The 15,097-nt window shown below is 42.6% G+C and overlaps 1 protein-coding gene across 1 annotated transcript in view; it reads left to right on the forward strand.

Moving 5' to 3' along the window:
- LOC115078299 (ubiquitin-conjugating enzyme E2 R2-like) overlaps positions 1-14,127 on the forward strand; it is a 213,075-nt gene extending 198,948 nt beyond the window's left edge. Inside the window, 1 exon segment of the mRNA XM_029581162.1 lies at positions 6,785-14,127. Coding sequence (XP_029437022.1) covers positions 6,785-7,004 — 220 coding nt within the window. The 3' untranslated portion in view covers positions 7,005-14,127.
- Positions 14,128-15,097: the final 970 nt, after the last annotated feature.

Genomic DNA, 15,097 nt, shown 5'->3' on the forward strand with positions numbered 1-15,097 from the left:
TGGCTGTTCCGGTAGGTCCTCTTAGAGCTCCTCCTCCTGTTATGGGAGCACCCAGGCTCTGTAGCCTTGTTCAACCGGAAGATGGACACCATTTATTTGGTGCAACAGGCCCTAGGCTTCCAAAAAGCCAGCTCCCACACCAGTCTATAGTGGTGGAGTCTGCTCAGAAGAAGACCAAGAGGGCCAGCACTCATTCCTCCAGGGAAGGACCAAAGAGCCCCTTTGGAAGCAGGTCCAGGAGTTTGCTGAAGGTCTCCCCCAGCAGACCCAAGTAGGCTTAGAGTCCATTGTACAAAAAGGGTTTGAGGCTGGCAAGCATGAAGTGTGAGCCGCCTACAGCGTGTTTCAGACAGTGGCAAGGGTATCAGCAGCTGGTATTAGTGCCCGTCACTGGGCCTGGCTTAAGGCCTCCGACCTCCACCCTGAAGTCCAGGAAAAGCTGGCCAACCTCCCCTGTACAGGGGAAAACCTGTTTTGGGATAAGATCTGAGACACGGTGGCCCAGTTAAAAGATCATGAAACCCTATGTCAGTGTCTACCACCTCTGACCCCTCCTCAGGGACCCGCAGGGTGCCACGTAGGGACCCCAGGAAGGCTTTCTTTAGGCAATGGAGATACTATCCTCTGGCCTCAGTGCTCGACCGGCTCGAGCTGTCCTGAAGGGCCACTCCTGCCAACAGCAGGCACATCAGGCCCAGCCCAGGGCCATTTTTTGACTGGCACAGAGAGCAGCTGCCTAATCCCGGTGCCCACAGCTTCCAACCCTCTGGTTGGGGGCCACCTTTGCTTACTCGCTGGTCCCCCATTACCATCCACCGATGGGTGTAAAACATCGTGAAATGGGGCTACTGCCTGAATCTTCTCAGCATCCCATCAGACTCCCCTCCCTCTCAGGGATGGAGCACACATCGACCCTAGAGTTAGAACTCTAGGCCATGTTGCAGTCCAAAGCTATCAAATAGTTCCCCGTGCCCAACAAGGCCAAGAGTTCTACTCCAGGTATTTTCTCATTCCAAAGAGAACAGATGGCCTCCATCCCATCCTCGACCTCCGGGCCCTAACAGGTTCCTCCAGTGGGAGCAGTTCAAAATGGTTTCATTGGGCACCTTACTCCCACTTCATCAGATTGGCTGTGCTCTTTCGATTTGCAGGATGCCTATGCACACATCGCCATATTTCCGCCTCATCGGAAATACCTGCACTTCATGATAGGCAAGCGGCATTTCCGGTACAGTGTTCTTCCCTTCAGGCTTGTCTCTGCACCCCGAATCTTCACCCCGAATCTTCACCAAGTGCCTGGCGGTGGTGGGATCACACCTGCGCCACAAAGGAGTACATGTTCCCCTATCTAGACTGGCTCATCAGGAGTTCCTCAGGAGGGAGCCCTGCAGTCCCTGAACTTGCTGGTCAGGGGCCTCCAATTGCTAGGGTTTCTCATCAACTTTCCAAAATCTCAGCTGATGCCATCCCAGCAGCTCAGCTTCATCGGGGCGGACCTGGACACCACAGTGGCCAGAGCATTCCTCCCCAGCGATCACAGGACCACCCTGGTGGGTTTAGCCAGGGCAGTTCGCCACAGGCAGATGGCTTCGGCCCACCTGCTTTTGAGGTTGCTGGGTCACATGGTGTTATCAGTGCATGTCACCCTAATGGCCCGCCTGGCCATGAGGGTAACACAGTGAACCATGCGATCCTAATGGCACCAAGCCTCTCAGGAACTCTGCGCTAGTCCAGATCACAAAACTGCTTCTGCTCTCCCTCACCTGGTGGGCACAGGTGAGCAAGGGACTTCCCTTTCAGACCCCTCCTGCCCAGGTGATCCTCATCACAGATGCCTCCAGTGTCAGCTGGGGTGCCCATGTCAACTGCCTCCACACACAAGGGGTGTTGTCGAAGTCCGAAGCAAGATGCCAGATAAATTTCCTGGAACTCCGGGCGGTGCAGTATGCCCTCTATGCGTTCCAGGACTGCCTGTCCCACAAGGTCGTCGTCATACAGTCAGATGGCCAAGTGGCCATGTGGTATGTGAACAAACGGGGGCATTGGCTCCTATCTCTTCTGTCAGGAGGCAGTGTAGATTTGAGCCTGGGCCCTGTCACGGTCCATGATCCTGTGTGCTGTGTACCTGGCAGGGACAGAGAATGTGGTGGCGGACCACCTCAGTTGGTCGTTCCATCCTCACGAGTGGTCTCTCAACCCCTCCATGGCAGACAAGATATTCCGCAGGTGGGGGGGTCTGCTGGACATGGATCTCTTCGCATCCCCTCAGAATCACAAGGTGAGCCCCTTGTACTCCCTGTTCTGGGAGGACTGTGAACCAACCATGGATGCTTTCATCCAGTCCTGGAGGATGGGTCTCCTATAAGCGAATCCTCCGATTCCACTCATAGGCAAGACCCTCATGAAGCTCCAACATGACAGAGGCTCCATGATCCTGATAGCCCTGCATTGGCCGCAGCAGGTTTGATTTCCGATCCTGCGCGACCTATCGATCCAGGAGTCCATCTGGCTGGGCACCTCTCCCGACCTCATCACACAGGATCAGGGCAGGCTGTGCCACCCAAACCTCTGGTCACTGGCCCTCACGGCCTGGAGGTTGAAAGGCTAGTGTTAGTCCCTAGACCTTTCGGACCATGTCTTACAGGTCCTGGTAGCTTCTCGTAAGCCTTCCACACGGAAGTCCTACCAGTTGAAATGGAAGAGATTTTTGGTCTGGTGTGCAGAACAGGGTTTCGACCCTTTTACCTGTCTCACACCTCCGCTCCTGATTTACCTGTGGCATCTGTCGGGATTACAGACTACTTCGATCAGAGTTCACCTGAGTGCCATCAGCACCTACCACCGCGGAGTGGGTGACACTCCGATCTCGGTGCAGCCCTTAGTGGGGCGCTTCACGAGAGGCTTACTTCACTTGAAGCCTGTACTGTGTCCTGTTGTGGCCTGGGACTTCAACTTGTACTAGCATGGCTCATGCTGCCTCCATTTGAGCCTCTGCACTCCTGCGAGTTTAAACACCTCACCTGGAAGGTTCTCTTTCTGGTGGCAATTACGTCCACTTGCAGGGTCAGTGAGCTGCAGGCCCTAGTAACCTATCTGCCTTACACGAGGTTCTGCCATGACAGTGGTGCTGTGCACTCACCCTAAGTTCCTGCCTAAGGTGATGACTGATTTCCATCTGAATCAGTCCATCATGCTGCCCACCTTCTTCCTGAAGCCATACTACCACTGAGGTGAGCGGGCTCTGCGCATCTTGGACTGTAAGCGTGCTCTCGCTTTTTATCTGGAGCACACTGCGGCCCACCCAAATCTTAGTCGTCTTTGATAAAAAAAAAACAGACTTGGGGTTGTGGTGGGCAAGCAGACTCTGTCCAAATGGTTGGCGAACTGTATCGCTTTCTACTATGGGCAAGCAGATCGTACACTAGAAGGCCGAGTGACAGCACACTCCTTACGGGTGGCATCCGTAGCTCACTTCTGTGCAGTTCCAATTGCTGAAATCTGCAAGGCCGTGACGTGGCGTTCCCTCCACACATTCGCTGCCCATTACTGTCTGAATAAGGTTGGTCAACAAGATAGCGTCTTTGGCCAGTCTGTCATCCGCAACCTCAGTGTGAGAACCCAAATCTCCCTGTCTAGAGCCCCTTCTGTGGATTAGACTGCCCTGTTGCCAACAGCACCCCTTTTGTGCCTGTTGCACATTATTGTGTGTCTGGCCCAATGTATTCTGGGGGCAGCCTGCAGCTTGGTATTTGCCCATCTGTGAGGACTACCATCCTGCTTGTCCTGGGAGAAAGAGTTGCTTAACTGTAACAGGTGTTCTTCTAGGACAGTAGGATGTTAGTCCTCAGGGAACCCGCCCACCACCCCGTCAGAGTTGGGTTCGTCTGCGGTTCGTTCATTTTTTTTTTTTTTTGCTAGTCTTCCTGCTTTGATACAAGACTGAAGGGGGGGGGACCCTGCGTGGCTGCGGGGTTAGTGGCATACTGGGCATGCTCAGTGTGCCAGTCAAAGTTTCTAGAAACTTTGACAAAAGTATTCCTTGCCGAGCTCCATCTGATGTCACCCATCTGTAAGGACTAACATCCTACTGTCCTGGGAACACCTGTTACAGGTAATCAATTCTGCTTTAAGATTTTTGGTTGAATTTGATTAGTGAAAGCTTTAGTTAATAGTTGGATGTTATATTAAAGATTGTCTAGGTTTAAGGCATTGTTTTCTTTTCAGTTTATACTGTTGGGATAGCTGTTAAGCTAACCTGTATAATAAAGTGAAATTTTATTTAGTTTTCTTAAGTGTCTAGATCTTCAGCCATTGCCATAGAGATGAGATAGCTAACTTGATTAAAAGCATCATGATGAAGAGGATATACACAACAGAATAGCAGATTCACCATGCACTAGAGATCTATTTGGTGACAGTAGCAATGACTAAGCATGCTTCACAGGAAAGAAACCTTCAGTATGCCTTTAGAAAACCTTAACTAGATCAAAAAAAAATTCTACCTCATAAACCTGCTGTAGGCAATGTTCCTATGGATGGCACAAATTTCAGCCAGAACAGCTCTCTCAACCAGCTCAGGCTAGAAACAGGCTCCAGTAAAAGCAAGCACCCCAGTTGTCTTAAGACAACTCAAGGTTTTAGACTACCAGATGCTTCAGACCCTTTCCGTTGGGATGGGGGGAGGCTACAGTTTTTCTTACTGCAATGTTCACACACTACAGACCAATGTGTTTTGTCTATAGTAAAGTTGTTGCCTTATTTTTCAAATTCTCCCACCTTTTAACACCTTGCCATTATCACCATTTGCTCAACCAATATCAGTACTCAGAGGAAGCATGTTCCCTTTTGCAAGCTCAAGCAATAGAACAAGTCCCAAATATGCAAAGGAAAGAGGTTTTTACTCCAAATATTTCATTGTCCCCAAAAAGCAGGAGAGCTTTGTCCTATCCTAAGAATATAAGCCTTGCCATACTGGGTCAGACCAAAGGTCCATCAGGCCTAGTATCCTGTTTCTAACAGTGGCCCATCCAGGTCACAAAACCTAGCAGGTCACCTGGTAGGATCCCAAGGGGTAGATAGATTCCAAGCTGCGTAGTTTAAGTTCCTGAGGTCCAGGAGTGTTCACACCTCAAGAGAAAAATTCAAGATCTCAATAGCAGCTGTTCTCCTTCAGGAAGAAATTGGTTGTCCACCTTAGTTCTAAAGGCTACAAATCTTCATATCCCTATACTTCCTGCGAGAAGGGTGAATCTCATTTACAGTATAAAATCATTACCAGTATAGAGCCCTTCCTTTTGGTCTAGCCTCAAATCCCAGGGTCTTTACCCAGTGTCTGGTAGCATCGCATCTCAGGAAGAACATTCTAGTCTTTCCCTGTCTGGATGATTGGCTAATATCAGCAAATCTTGTACTACAATTCTTTGTTCTTGATATATAGAAGAAAAACTAGGTTTCATAATAAATTTTCAGACATTCCACTTAATTCCTTCTCAGTGCCTGGAATTCATTGCTACTAAAGTTTCCTGCAAGCAGGAAGAAGTTTCTTCTACTATAAAGGAAGTGCAGCTTATGAAAACAATTCAAACAATTTCAAGTCATAAGTCATGGCAAGGAATTTTATGAAGATATTAAGTCTCATGGTGGCCAGGCTGTACATTACATTTCTAACACAACTTCACATGAGGCAACCCCAGTGGCATCTTAGATCTTAGTGGAAACATCTTTTTGGATGCTTTATTCCTGCTTGTTCACAAAGAATACAAAATTTCTTACCTGTAATGGGTGTTCTCCATAGACAGCAGACAAACCAGCCATTCAGTCCCACCCTCCTCTCTTAAGTTGACGTTAGCTTGGCAAGGACTTGCTAGAGCTCACTTGGCGACAGCACAGGAATTCCTGAGCATATCAGGAAAGAGTTTTAATCTAGTTGAGCTTGAAGAGAGCATTTTTCTATATTGGTGCCATCTGATGACGTCACCCACTTGTGTGGCTAGCTTCTGCTGTCCATGGAGAAACACCCATTACATGTAAGCAATATTCCTTTATCATTGTTTGACTAATATCAATCTCAAAATGTCAGAAGGTGCTGGAAATGTTTTCCATTTTATTAACATGTTCCATACAGCAAATGTGTTCTACTTCAGTAGCAAGCAGGAGTTTGTTCCTCATCACTTTTATTTGGATCTAGTTTCTCTTTCCACTAAATATTTGGCTGCAGGTGTAAAGTCCATCAATATTTCTACATCTGACATCCATGGGAAGCTTTATAGCAGTTCTCTGAGAGGTGCTTATAAGCTAGCCCTTTGTTGTAATGCTTAGAATACTTGTAGTATTTTAGCATTTGAGGCCTGAAAGGTTTTAGATGTGTGATCAAGGCACTTGTGAGGGCACAAATGCTGCTATATGGTAATATTCGATATTTAAAAATTATTTTGCTGATTAAAATTTGCTCAGCCTCCCAAAGTATCCTAAGTTTTCCTGGACAACTAGGGCAGCAGTTATTCAGGAAGCTAAAAGTGAGGAAGAAAATATCTGGATGTCTGAAAAAAGTGGGGGCAACTATTAGATATTGCATGCATATTACGGAGGAACCTATCATGCTACAGTTCCCCATCTCACAATAACCTTGGGCATGGATGGATGACATTTAATTGTCATTCCTAGTAGTTAGGCAGCAGTAAGGGACATTGAGCACAAATATTGTAGACCATAAAATCAGTCAGTAGGTGAACAGCTGTTAGACACCAGTTTGTGATCTTCCTTTCTTTTGGCTCCTTTTGTATAGGAAACAGGTTTTGGCTACTAAGGCCGAAGCGGAAAAGGATGGCGTGAAGGTCCCCACCACACTGGCTGAGTACTGCATCAAAACTAAAGTGCCTTCCAATGACAACAGTTCAGACTTGCTTTACGACGACTTGTATGATGACGACATTGACGACGAAGACGAAGAGGAGGAAGACGCCGACTGTTACGATGATGACGATTCTGGGAATGAGGAGTCGTGACCTGCTGAGAGCGGGCCTTCCCCCCCCAACCCTTTCCCCCCTTCGCCCTCACCCTGTACTGCCCTGCGTACTCAGGCCGAAAAGGAGTAGCAGTAACCAAGCAACAGTCCAGCAAAAAAAAAAATATATATGGGGATAAAAACAGAAAACTGTTTGCTGCTGTCTCCTGTTGTGTGAGATTTCAGTTTGCTCCTTTTATTTTGTTTTTGTTTTTTTGTTTGTTTTTTTTACGGACCTCTGATGGAGCATGCCAGGAGGTTGGAGGGGGAACCCCTCTGCAGAATGATTAATTCTTTGCATTCTTTAACCCCTTCATCACTGTGTTATGATTCTTTGTTTTTGTGTCTTTTTGTTTTTTTTTTAAGAAATTCTCCCTTTCCACTTTTCTTTGCAAAAAAAAAAAAATTGCACAGCAAACTTTTTTTTCCTGAGTGTTTTAGAGCCGTTGATGGCCCGAACACGTATGTCTCACGACAGAATGTGTACTACAAGCATTTTGAAGCTGGAAGCCCTCATGGATGCTGGGTCGAGATCTCATAAGTGCAACGTTCAGTAGCAAAAAAATAAAGTAAAGCAGAACAAAAATTGCCAAGGTTTAGCTGATCCATTTACTATAACAGTGTGCTCATTTTTTTATTTTTAAAACTAGTGATGGTGAATGTTTTAGAAGGTTTTTGTTTTCCTTTAAGGTGTGGGGTGGAAAGTGGTAAGCTGTGTGTTAAGCTTAATGGAATGTGTTACTGGAAGGTACAGTATTCCTTTTTAAAACTTATATACATATATATCTATGCAAATAGATATATATCTATATATCTCTCTATATTTAGCTACAGTTGAGTCCCAGAGAGGCAATACATTCTTTTATTTAATGTTTGTAATGATTGTCAATTTGAGCCCTGAAATAAACGTTTGATACTTATACATCTTCTCCAGCTGAGCCCCTTTGGTTGGTTGCTTTTTTTTTTTTTAAGTTTAAAATTGGGTTAAAAAGAATTGCTATGTTACTGGTATGTTAGTGAAAACACATTTATTAATGTTTTAAGAATAACAAATGGAAGACCCATTATGTAAATTGTTAAAGGGCCTGGTTTCAAAATGTAGAAGATTGAATTTGTCAGTATTTAATTTCTGGTTAATAAAGCTGTTTTGGCTCGGATCAGCTTCTCTGCTGCAGGCAGGACATTCTGTCGAGTAGCAGCATGCATCTATAGAGGGTTGAGGTAAAAATCTTGCAGAACTTGACATTCGTTCCAAAAAGTCAAATGTAATTGTCTTCTCCTTGGCAAGTTTCTAATGCCTGTGTAACGTAGACAGGATCATCTCTTCTGTGGGTGGTTGTTGCATTAGGCCCCAGCCAATGTTAGTGTAACTAGCAGGTAGCGGATAAATGTATAGAACAGCTGGGGAAGGAAAGGGGCAGGAAAGAGGTTCTGTTTACACTGAGCTGTGGCTTTTAGATTCTTGTGTATAGAGTTGAAGAAGTTGGTACTTGGTTGGTTATAGGCACCAATGTTGGTCAGAAGATACGAGCTTGCTAAAGGAGAGCTCTTATACTCCAGATGCAAGATGGTGACTCTTTGTCTAGCTGTGTGGAAATGTCTGCCTGGCTGGGAAACAGCTTTTCAGGCTTGACTGGCTTCCTAGCTAGCTTACTTTGGGGATAAAAGCTGCCCTGCTACTCCATCTGTTGGGACTCTGTTTTGTACCCTAGCAACAAAGACCTAGACGGGTGAACGCTTTTCTTTTTGCTTTCCAGTTCTGTCTGCTCCAACCAGCACAATGTTGGCACTTCTCATGCCTTCTTAAGACACCACTCCTGTTGACTCTCACTTCCCCCTCCTCTCCCCTCCCCCACTACTTGCTGGTATAGTGGATTTAAATTTTCCTGCACAAGAGCACACTGAGTGGTAAGGCAGCAGTATTGACAGGCAATATTGATTGATCATTATTTGATTCTGTATGGATCTACTATTAGGAAACAAGGTGGTTAAAGTAGGGTTGGTGTTTTAAAGCTTTTAAATTTAAGAGATGAACTGCACAAGACAAGCAGTGTTCTTTCATATTTAGGAAAGTTAAACTGGCAAACTCAACCCAGTTCATTTAAATGTCACTAAATGATACTTTGGGGGGTTTTTTTGGTGTTTTGTTTTGTTTTTTTTTACCTCATCTGATTTGTTTTTAGCTTCTGAAATCATTGGTAGGTAAAGCTCTAGGTTCAGAATCTTCTAGGATGGCTGTCGATGCAGTTGCTTTAGGCAAAGTGCGTTTTTACATTGCAGCATCAACACACAAGTAGCTGATGGTGGGAGTCTGCAGTCCTTCAGCAGGCTGACAGTTAATGATTGCTCTGCTAAGTGGCTGTATCCAGATGCACTATGCGAAAGGTAGCTGGGGAAAAAATGGATGTAATGAGTTAAAATACCTTTTGTTGAAACTAAAAACATCTGTTCCAAATCTTGTAAAACTTTGCAAAAGGTGTTGCATTAAGAGCCCTGCAGGGCCCTGAGTCTCCACTGAAGTCAAATATTTCTGAGCTAAATTGTGCATTAGAAGACATGTCTAATGCTTAGGAGGCATATTCCTATTCCTAAATAGATGCCACACTACTGTTGTGTATAGCAGGCCCTGACATTGCTGCTCTGGGCTACTTTTCATACTTTCAAACTTGCAATGCAACCGCTGTTCTGAAGAATGGGTTCTGGCAGAAATGCAACTTTCAGTTTAACTGTGTGGGGCTGTATGCTTATAAATATATTTATATGCTCCCATTAGAAAATGAGTCTGTTTTTGATAAAAGGTTTTCCAGTGAGCACAAAATGGGATTAAAACTTCTATTTATTCTTTATTAGCAAAAGTGAAAAAATCCAGCCCTTGCTATATATAGAGAGATCAAACAGTTCTGTGTAACACTCCATGCATTAGCATGAAAATATCTTTGTTTATACATGAAATTGATCTTCAAACTTAAAGCCCATATCCATTCTAAGTGCTGTGCAGTATCAGATGAAACTATTATAGATGGCAGTAAGAAACGCCTGTCAAGCTCATGCACTATAAGTAAACAGTAAGAATGTTAAAACATAGTCAGCTGAGAGCATCTCTTAGTAGTACCAGGCACCTCAGTTGCATGCAAGAGAGATGTGAAATGTTTGGATCTGAAGTTGTCATTATTTTCAGCATATTTCAAAGGGGAAGCCATATTCTGTAGAACTATCCCTTTCTGCTCTGGGAATGAGGGATTTTCCCATTATAAAAACTTCCTGTATTTGGAACTTTGGATCTCTTACTTCCTCATACACACATTGGTGTTATAAGCTTAGCACATTTCCTGCAAAAAGTTACATAACTCAGTGTAAATACCCCCATCAGCAATGCTGCTACCTGGTCCATGGATAAATGAGGTTCCATTAATGAAAATAACTTATTCTGAAATTTGTGTCTTCAGACAGGAGTTCCAGATATGTAACTGACCCTTTAAGGCCACATTTTATCTTAAAGATCAGGAACATTTGGGGATGCCTGTTCAGTCTCTACTCAGTTTTTTTTTTTGGCAATGATTTTTCTTTAATTCTAGTGCAAGTTGTTGTAACCTGCAAAGTAAAAACAGAAGACCCATACATGAGCTGCAGCAATAAAATAGAGCAGCCTAAGGCTGAGATTTAAAAATCCCATAAGCCAGGAAAAATCAAGCTCCAAGCAGCAGGGGAGACTGGCAAGAGGAGCAGCCCAAGTGGGGGATAGGTTAACCCTGGGCTTGCAGTTTTGCTGATGAATTTCAGAACAAGGATACTGAATCTTTCAGGATACACTTCCCTCTTAATGACACTTTACTCTCCAGTGATGCATATTCTCAAGCTTGGTTGTGTTAAGGTACATTATCATGATCCTCCTAGGGAGAGGGGGCTATTTGATTTTTGTTCTATTCTGGTCTTATTTTTTTTTTTCCATAAGACCCATTTGCTATTAGCCAGACCGGCTTCCTCCTCCTAAAGTGTCATTGTTTCATTTCTTTCTGGTTACCCTTCTTGAACATAACATAACTGAAATACAAAAACAAAAAAAAAATTAAAGATTTTTGAAGAAAAGGATCATTTGATCTGTGTATTTTATTTCTTGTTCCAAATTTCTTCCCCCTCCAGCATTGCATTAAAACAAAGGTTTACATTTTGGTTTGAAACAGATTTGAAATGGAATTTACATTTTCTTTTCCAGAAACCAGTATGGTGCACTAGTGGCAATCTTCTTGATTTTCCTAGTGAAATTTCCAGATGTCACTTTTTCATGCTTTATTTTCCACAAAGCATTACCTGATGTTTGTGTTGCCTTCCCCCTTTTCCGTAGTCTTTTTTTATTGTCTTTATTGCACATCTGTCTATTAATGAAATGTGAAATAAAATATTCCTGTATTGCTAATTCTGTGCTTGACAATCCAGATGTATTTTTTTTCTAGGGTAAAGATGACTACAGAATGAATCACAAGTTCTGAGAAAGATGGCAGCCTGTATTTTTAAGTTTTACCCTCTTTCTAAGGCTTTGCTTCAAAGGATCCAAACTTTTTTCTCTTGAGAGGGGATTTCAGGCTTGTAAGCCAGCTCCAGTGTTTCTATCATGCTTGGTATTTGAAAGATCAGCATTTCAGCCCTTAAATGCTACTCGATCCTTATTGGCTGCAAGAATATTAGAATTCAGTCACCTGGCAGTTTTAGCATTTTATGCTTTGTATACAGTTGGCTGTCTAAAAAAAAAAAAAGAAAAAAAAAAGATACCCCACAATATGCATACTTGGTTACTGAAGGCCAAAATTTTCAAAACCTCATCCTCTATGTAAATGTAGCTTTCATACAGAGAGGGGAAGGGAGGTAGGCGTGTTTTAAAATGCCTCCTTTGTGATATGACTCTTAGAGGTTTTGCATCATGCTGCCAGCATGGCCAAGGATACTCCTGATGAGATTTTTCTCCTTCCCCCAACCCCAATATGAATAGCAGCAAAACACCCCATACTGCTTAGGGTTTTTCCTACCTGTACACATCCAACAATACATATAAAACATGTACTCAGTGCTAGCACCTATAACACAAGCATGTGCATATATATGTACATGTATACATACACAGTGGCTTGCAAAAGATTTGACACCCTCCCCCCAAACAAAAGTCAACATGTTTGTGTAGATCACAAATGAGACACATTGTTCCAGACAGCATATTTGTTGCAAACCAGTATGCTCTTAAAATACAATTTCAGTCTCAATTTATTATTTCTCTACATTTTTGGTAAAATCAAAACTGAAAAATGCTGCTTGTATAAATATTCAGTCTTTCAGACTAGTACTTGGTAGAACCACCTTTTGCTGCAATAACAGTTTTCTCTGAGGTAAGCTTCTACCAGCTTAATACACAGTTTGGTGATTTTTGCATGTTCTTCGTGACAGATTTTCTCCAGGTTGTTCAGGTTTTTTGGCTGATGCATTGCAATTTTCAAATAGTGCCACAGATTTTCGAATGGATTGGGATCTGGACTTTGACTTGGCCATTATAGAACATCTACCTTTTTGTTCAACAACTGCTGTGTTGCTTTGGCCTTGTGCTTAGGATCATTGGCCTGCTGAAAGGTGAACTTTCTCCCAAGTTTTTTTTAGCAGACTGAAGCAGTTGTCTTACAGTATCTCCTTGTATGTTGCACCATCCATCTGTCCTTCAATTTTTACAAGATGTCCAGTCCGTTGCTGAGGAAAAGCTTCTCCACAGCATGATGCTGTTACTGCCGTACCTTTGTTGTGATGGTAATTGCTGAGGAATGGGCGGTGTTAGGTTTGTGCCACACAGCATTTTGAATTTTGGCTAGAAAGCTCCATTTGTCTCATCTGACCACAAAACCTTATCCCACATTTTTAGATGGGTCACTGTGATGCTTTCTGGCAAACTCCAAACTTGCTTTGAGGTGGTATTTCTTTTAATAATGGCTTCTTTCTAGCCACCCTCCCATGCAGGCCAGTTGTATGCAGAGCACTTGATATGGTTGACTGGTGCACCTCCACTCCAGTCTCAGCCACTGAATGCTGAAGCTCCTTCAAGTGATTGTTGGCCTCTCTGTGGCTTCCCTCACAAGTATCTTCCTTGCTCTGATCCTAAGTGTTTTGAGGGATGGCCTTTTCTAGGCAGTGGGTGATATGATGCAGCTTCCATTTCCTCACAATTGAGCCAACAGTGCTCACTGGGATATCCAAGCACTTGGATATTATTTTGTAGCCTTTTCCTATCTTGGACATGTCTATACTTTTATCTTTAATTTCCTTAGAATGCCCTTTGGTCTTCATTTTCACAGCTTTGCTTCAGATTGTCTGACCAATAGTAATGGAATTAGGGGGTCTTTTATCCAAAAAAGCTGACCTTTTTTCATGATTCACAGTGTAAGCCAGTTAGGGCAATATCTTTCATTCGTGTAAACTTGGAGCTTCCACAGCACAGGGGTTGAATACTTATGCAAGCAGCATTTTTCAGATTTTATTTTACAAAAAATAGAGAAATAATGAATTGTAACTTTGAAAGTTTATTTTAAGAGCATACTAGTTTGCAATAAACATACTGTCTGAAGCAATCTGTGTCCTTTGTAATCCACACAAATCTAACTTTAGTGGGTTGACTACTTTTGCAAGCCACTGTTTATAAATGGGCTTTTACATCTGTCTTAGGTGCCTCCTTTCTTCTTTCTAAAGTTGTGAAAAAGGGTTCTTGCACTAGAGGAATGTTAATTACGTGAGGTGCTATGAAATCACACATCCTGGAAGTTGATATGCCTGCCATCTTCACCCTGTTGCACCAAGCACCTTATAAAAATATTCTGCTTAGGGAGAGCTATCAATTTGGGCTATAAGGTAGGAAACAAAGGGCAATGGCAGCATTGGGTTTGAATGAAACTAAATGCATTTTATAATGTGAAGGCTTTCTAAAATACATGTATGTGTACCAGTTAACGTGGAGTAGATGGCTCTGTGAACTGTATGAAATAACTCTCCAGAATAAGACATTTGAAAAGTTGCTTTCTTTATTGAGAATATTGCTTCCTTTAAACTGTAAATGTTGCTTGTATATTCTGTTGAAAAGTAAAATGCTATTTTAATGAGCTTATACTGAAAATTTCTCAAATTTCTGTGTTGCCTTCCTTTTACTCAAGGCAGTTTGACATAAATACACAATATGCAACTAATCATACACAAAATATATAAAAGATATGTTCAATGAAATCACCAGTAAAAAAATTATTCTCCATGTTAACTGAATTATGTATTGGTATTGCATAACATTTTGAAAGGTTTTATTTAAGTTCTTAGTTATGTTGATTAAAACCCAAGTAGATATCCTTCTAAATAAGTTTATAGCCCTTTTAAAATGGCATTTGGCGTAATAACATTTCCACTTAGTCAAGTCTTGGTTTTCTAACTCATTTTATTATATTGTGCACATTATTCTCAGTTTTTAAATAAGTCTAACATGATAGTGCATTGGTGTGGAAGGTAGGAAATGGTACTTCACTATAATTCCCATTAGAAATGGAGCTGGCAAGTATTTCATTGGCTGAAGTCAAGCCATTTTGTACTAGAGCAGCAAAGCAGGACAAAGGGGTGTCTGAGCAACTGTGCTTGTCAGCTGTTGAGACAAAGCCAAGAGCAGTGAACTGATCTGAGAGATGTGCAAGCAAAAATCATTTATTGTATTAATTGTTGGTTCTAAATATAAAAAAAAAACTTGCAGAGCAGAAAATATGACTCCAGAAAGCATTCCATGTTTAATAGTTAATTGTTTAATAAAACATTAATGGGGATTCAGCATGTTTAGTTTCGTGTTAAACTGATGTAATGGTTAGAACATTCAGCAACAATGGACTGAGTTTCTCTTCTTGTTCTCCCCACCACCACCAATTATGTGGTTAAATTGGTCACCACGGTTTTGGCATGTAGATTGGAGATGGTCACCAAAACTACTTCATAGGGACCAGATGGGTTTCATTAAAGGCTAACAAGGATTAGATAACATTTGGCACATTGTAAACCTGATTTAAAAGTATTAAAAATATGAAGTTGAAATTTGCTTCT

This window comes from Rhinatrema bivittatum, chromosome 1 (assembly GCF_901001135.1).
Source record: "Rhinatrema bivittatum chromosome 1, aRhiBiv1.1, whole genome shotgun sequence".
In the NCBI taxonomy this organism is placed as follows: domain Eukaryota; kingdom Metazoa; phylum Chordata; class Amphibia; order Gymnophiona; family Rhinatrematidae; genus Rhinatrema; species Rhinatrema bivittatum.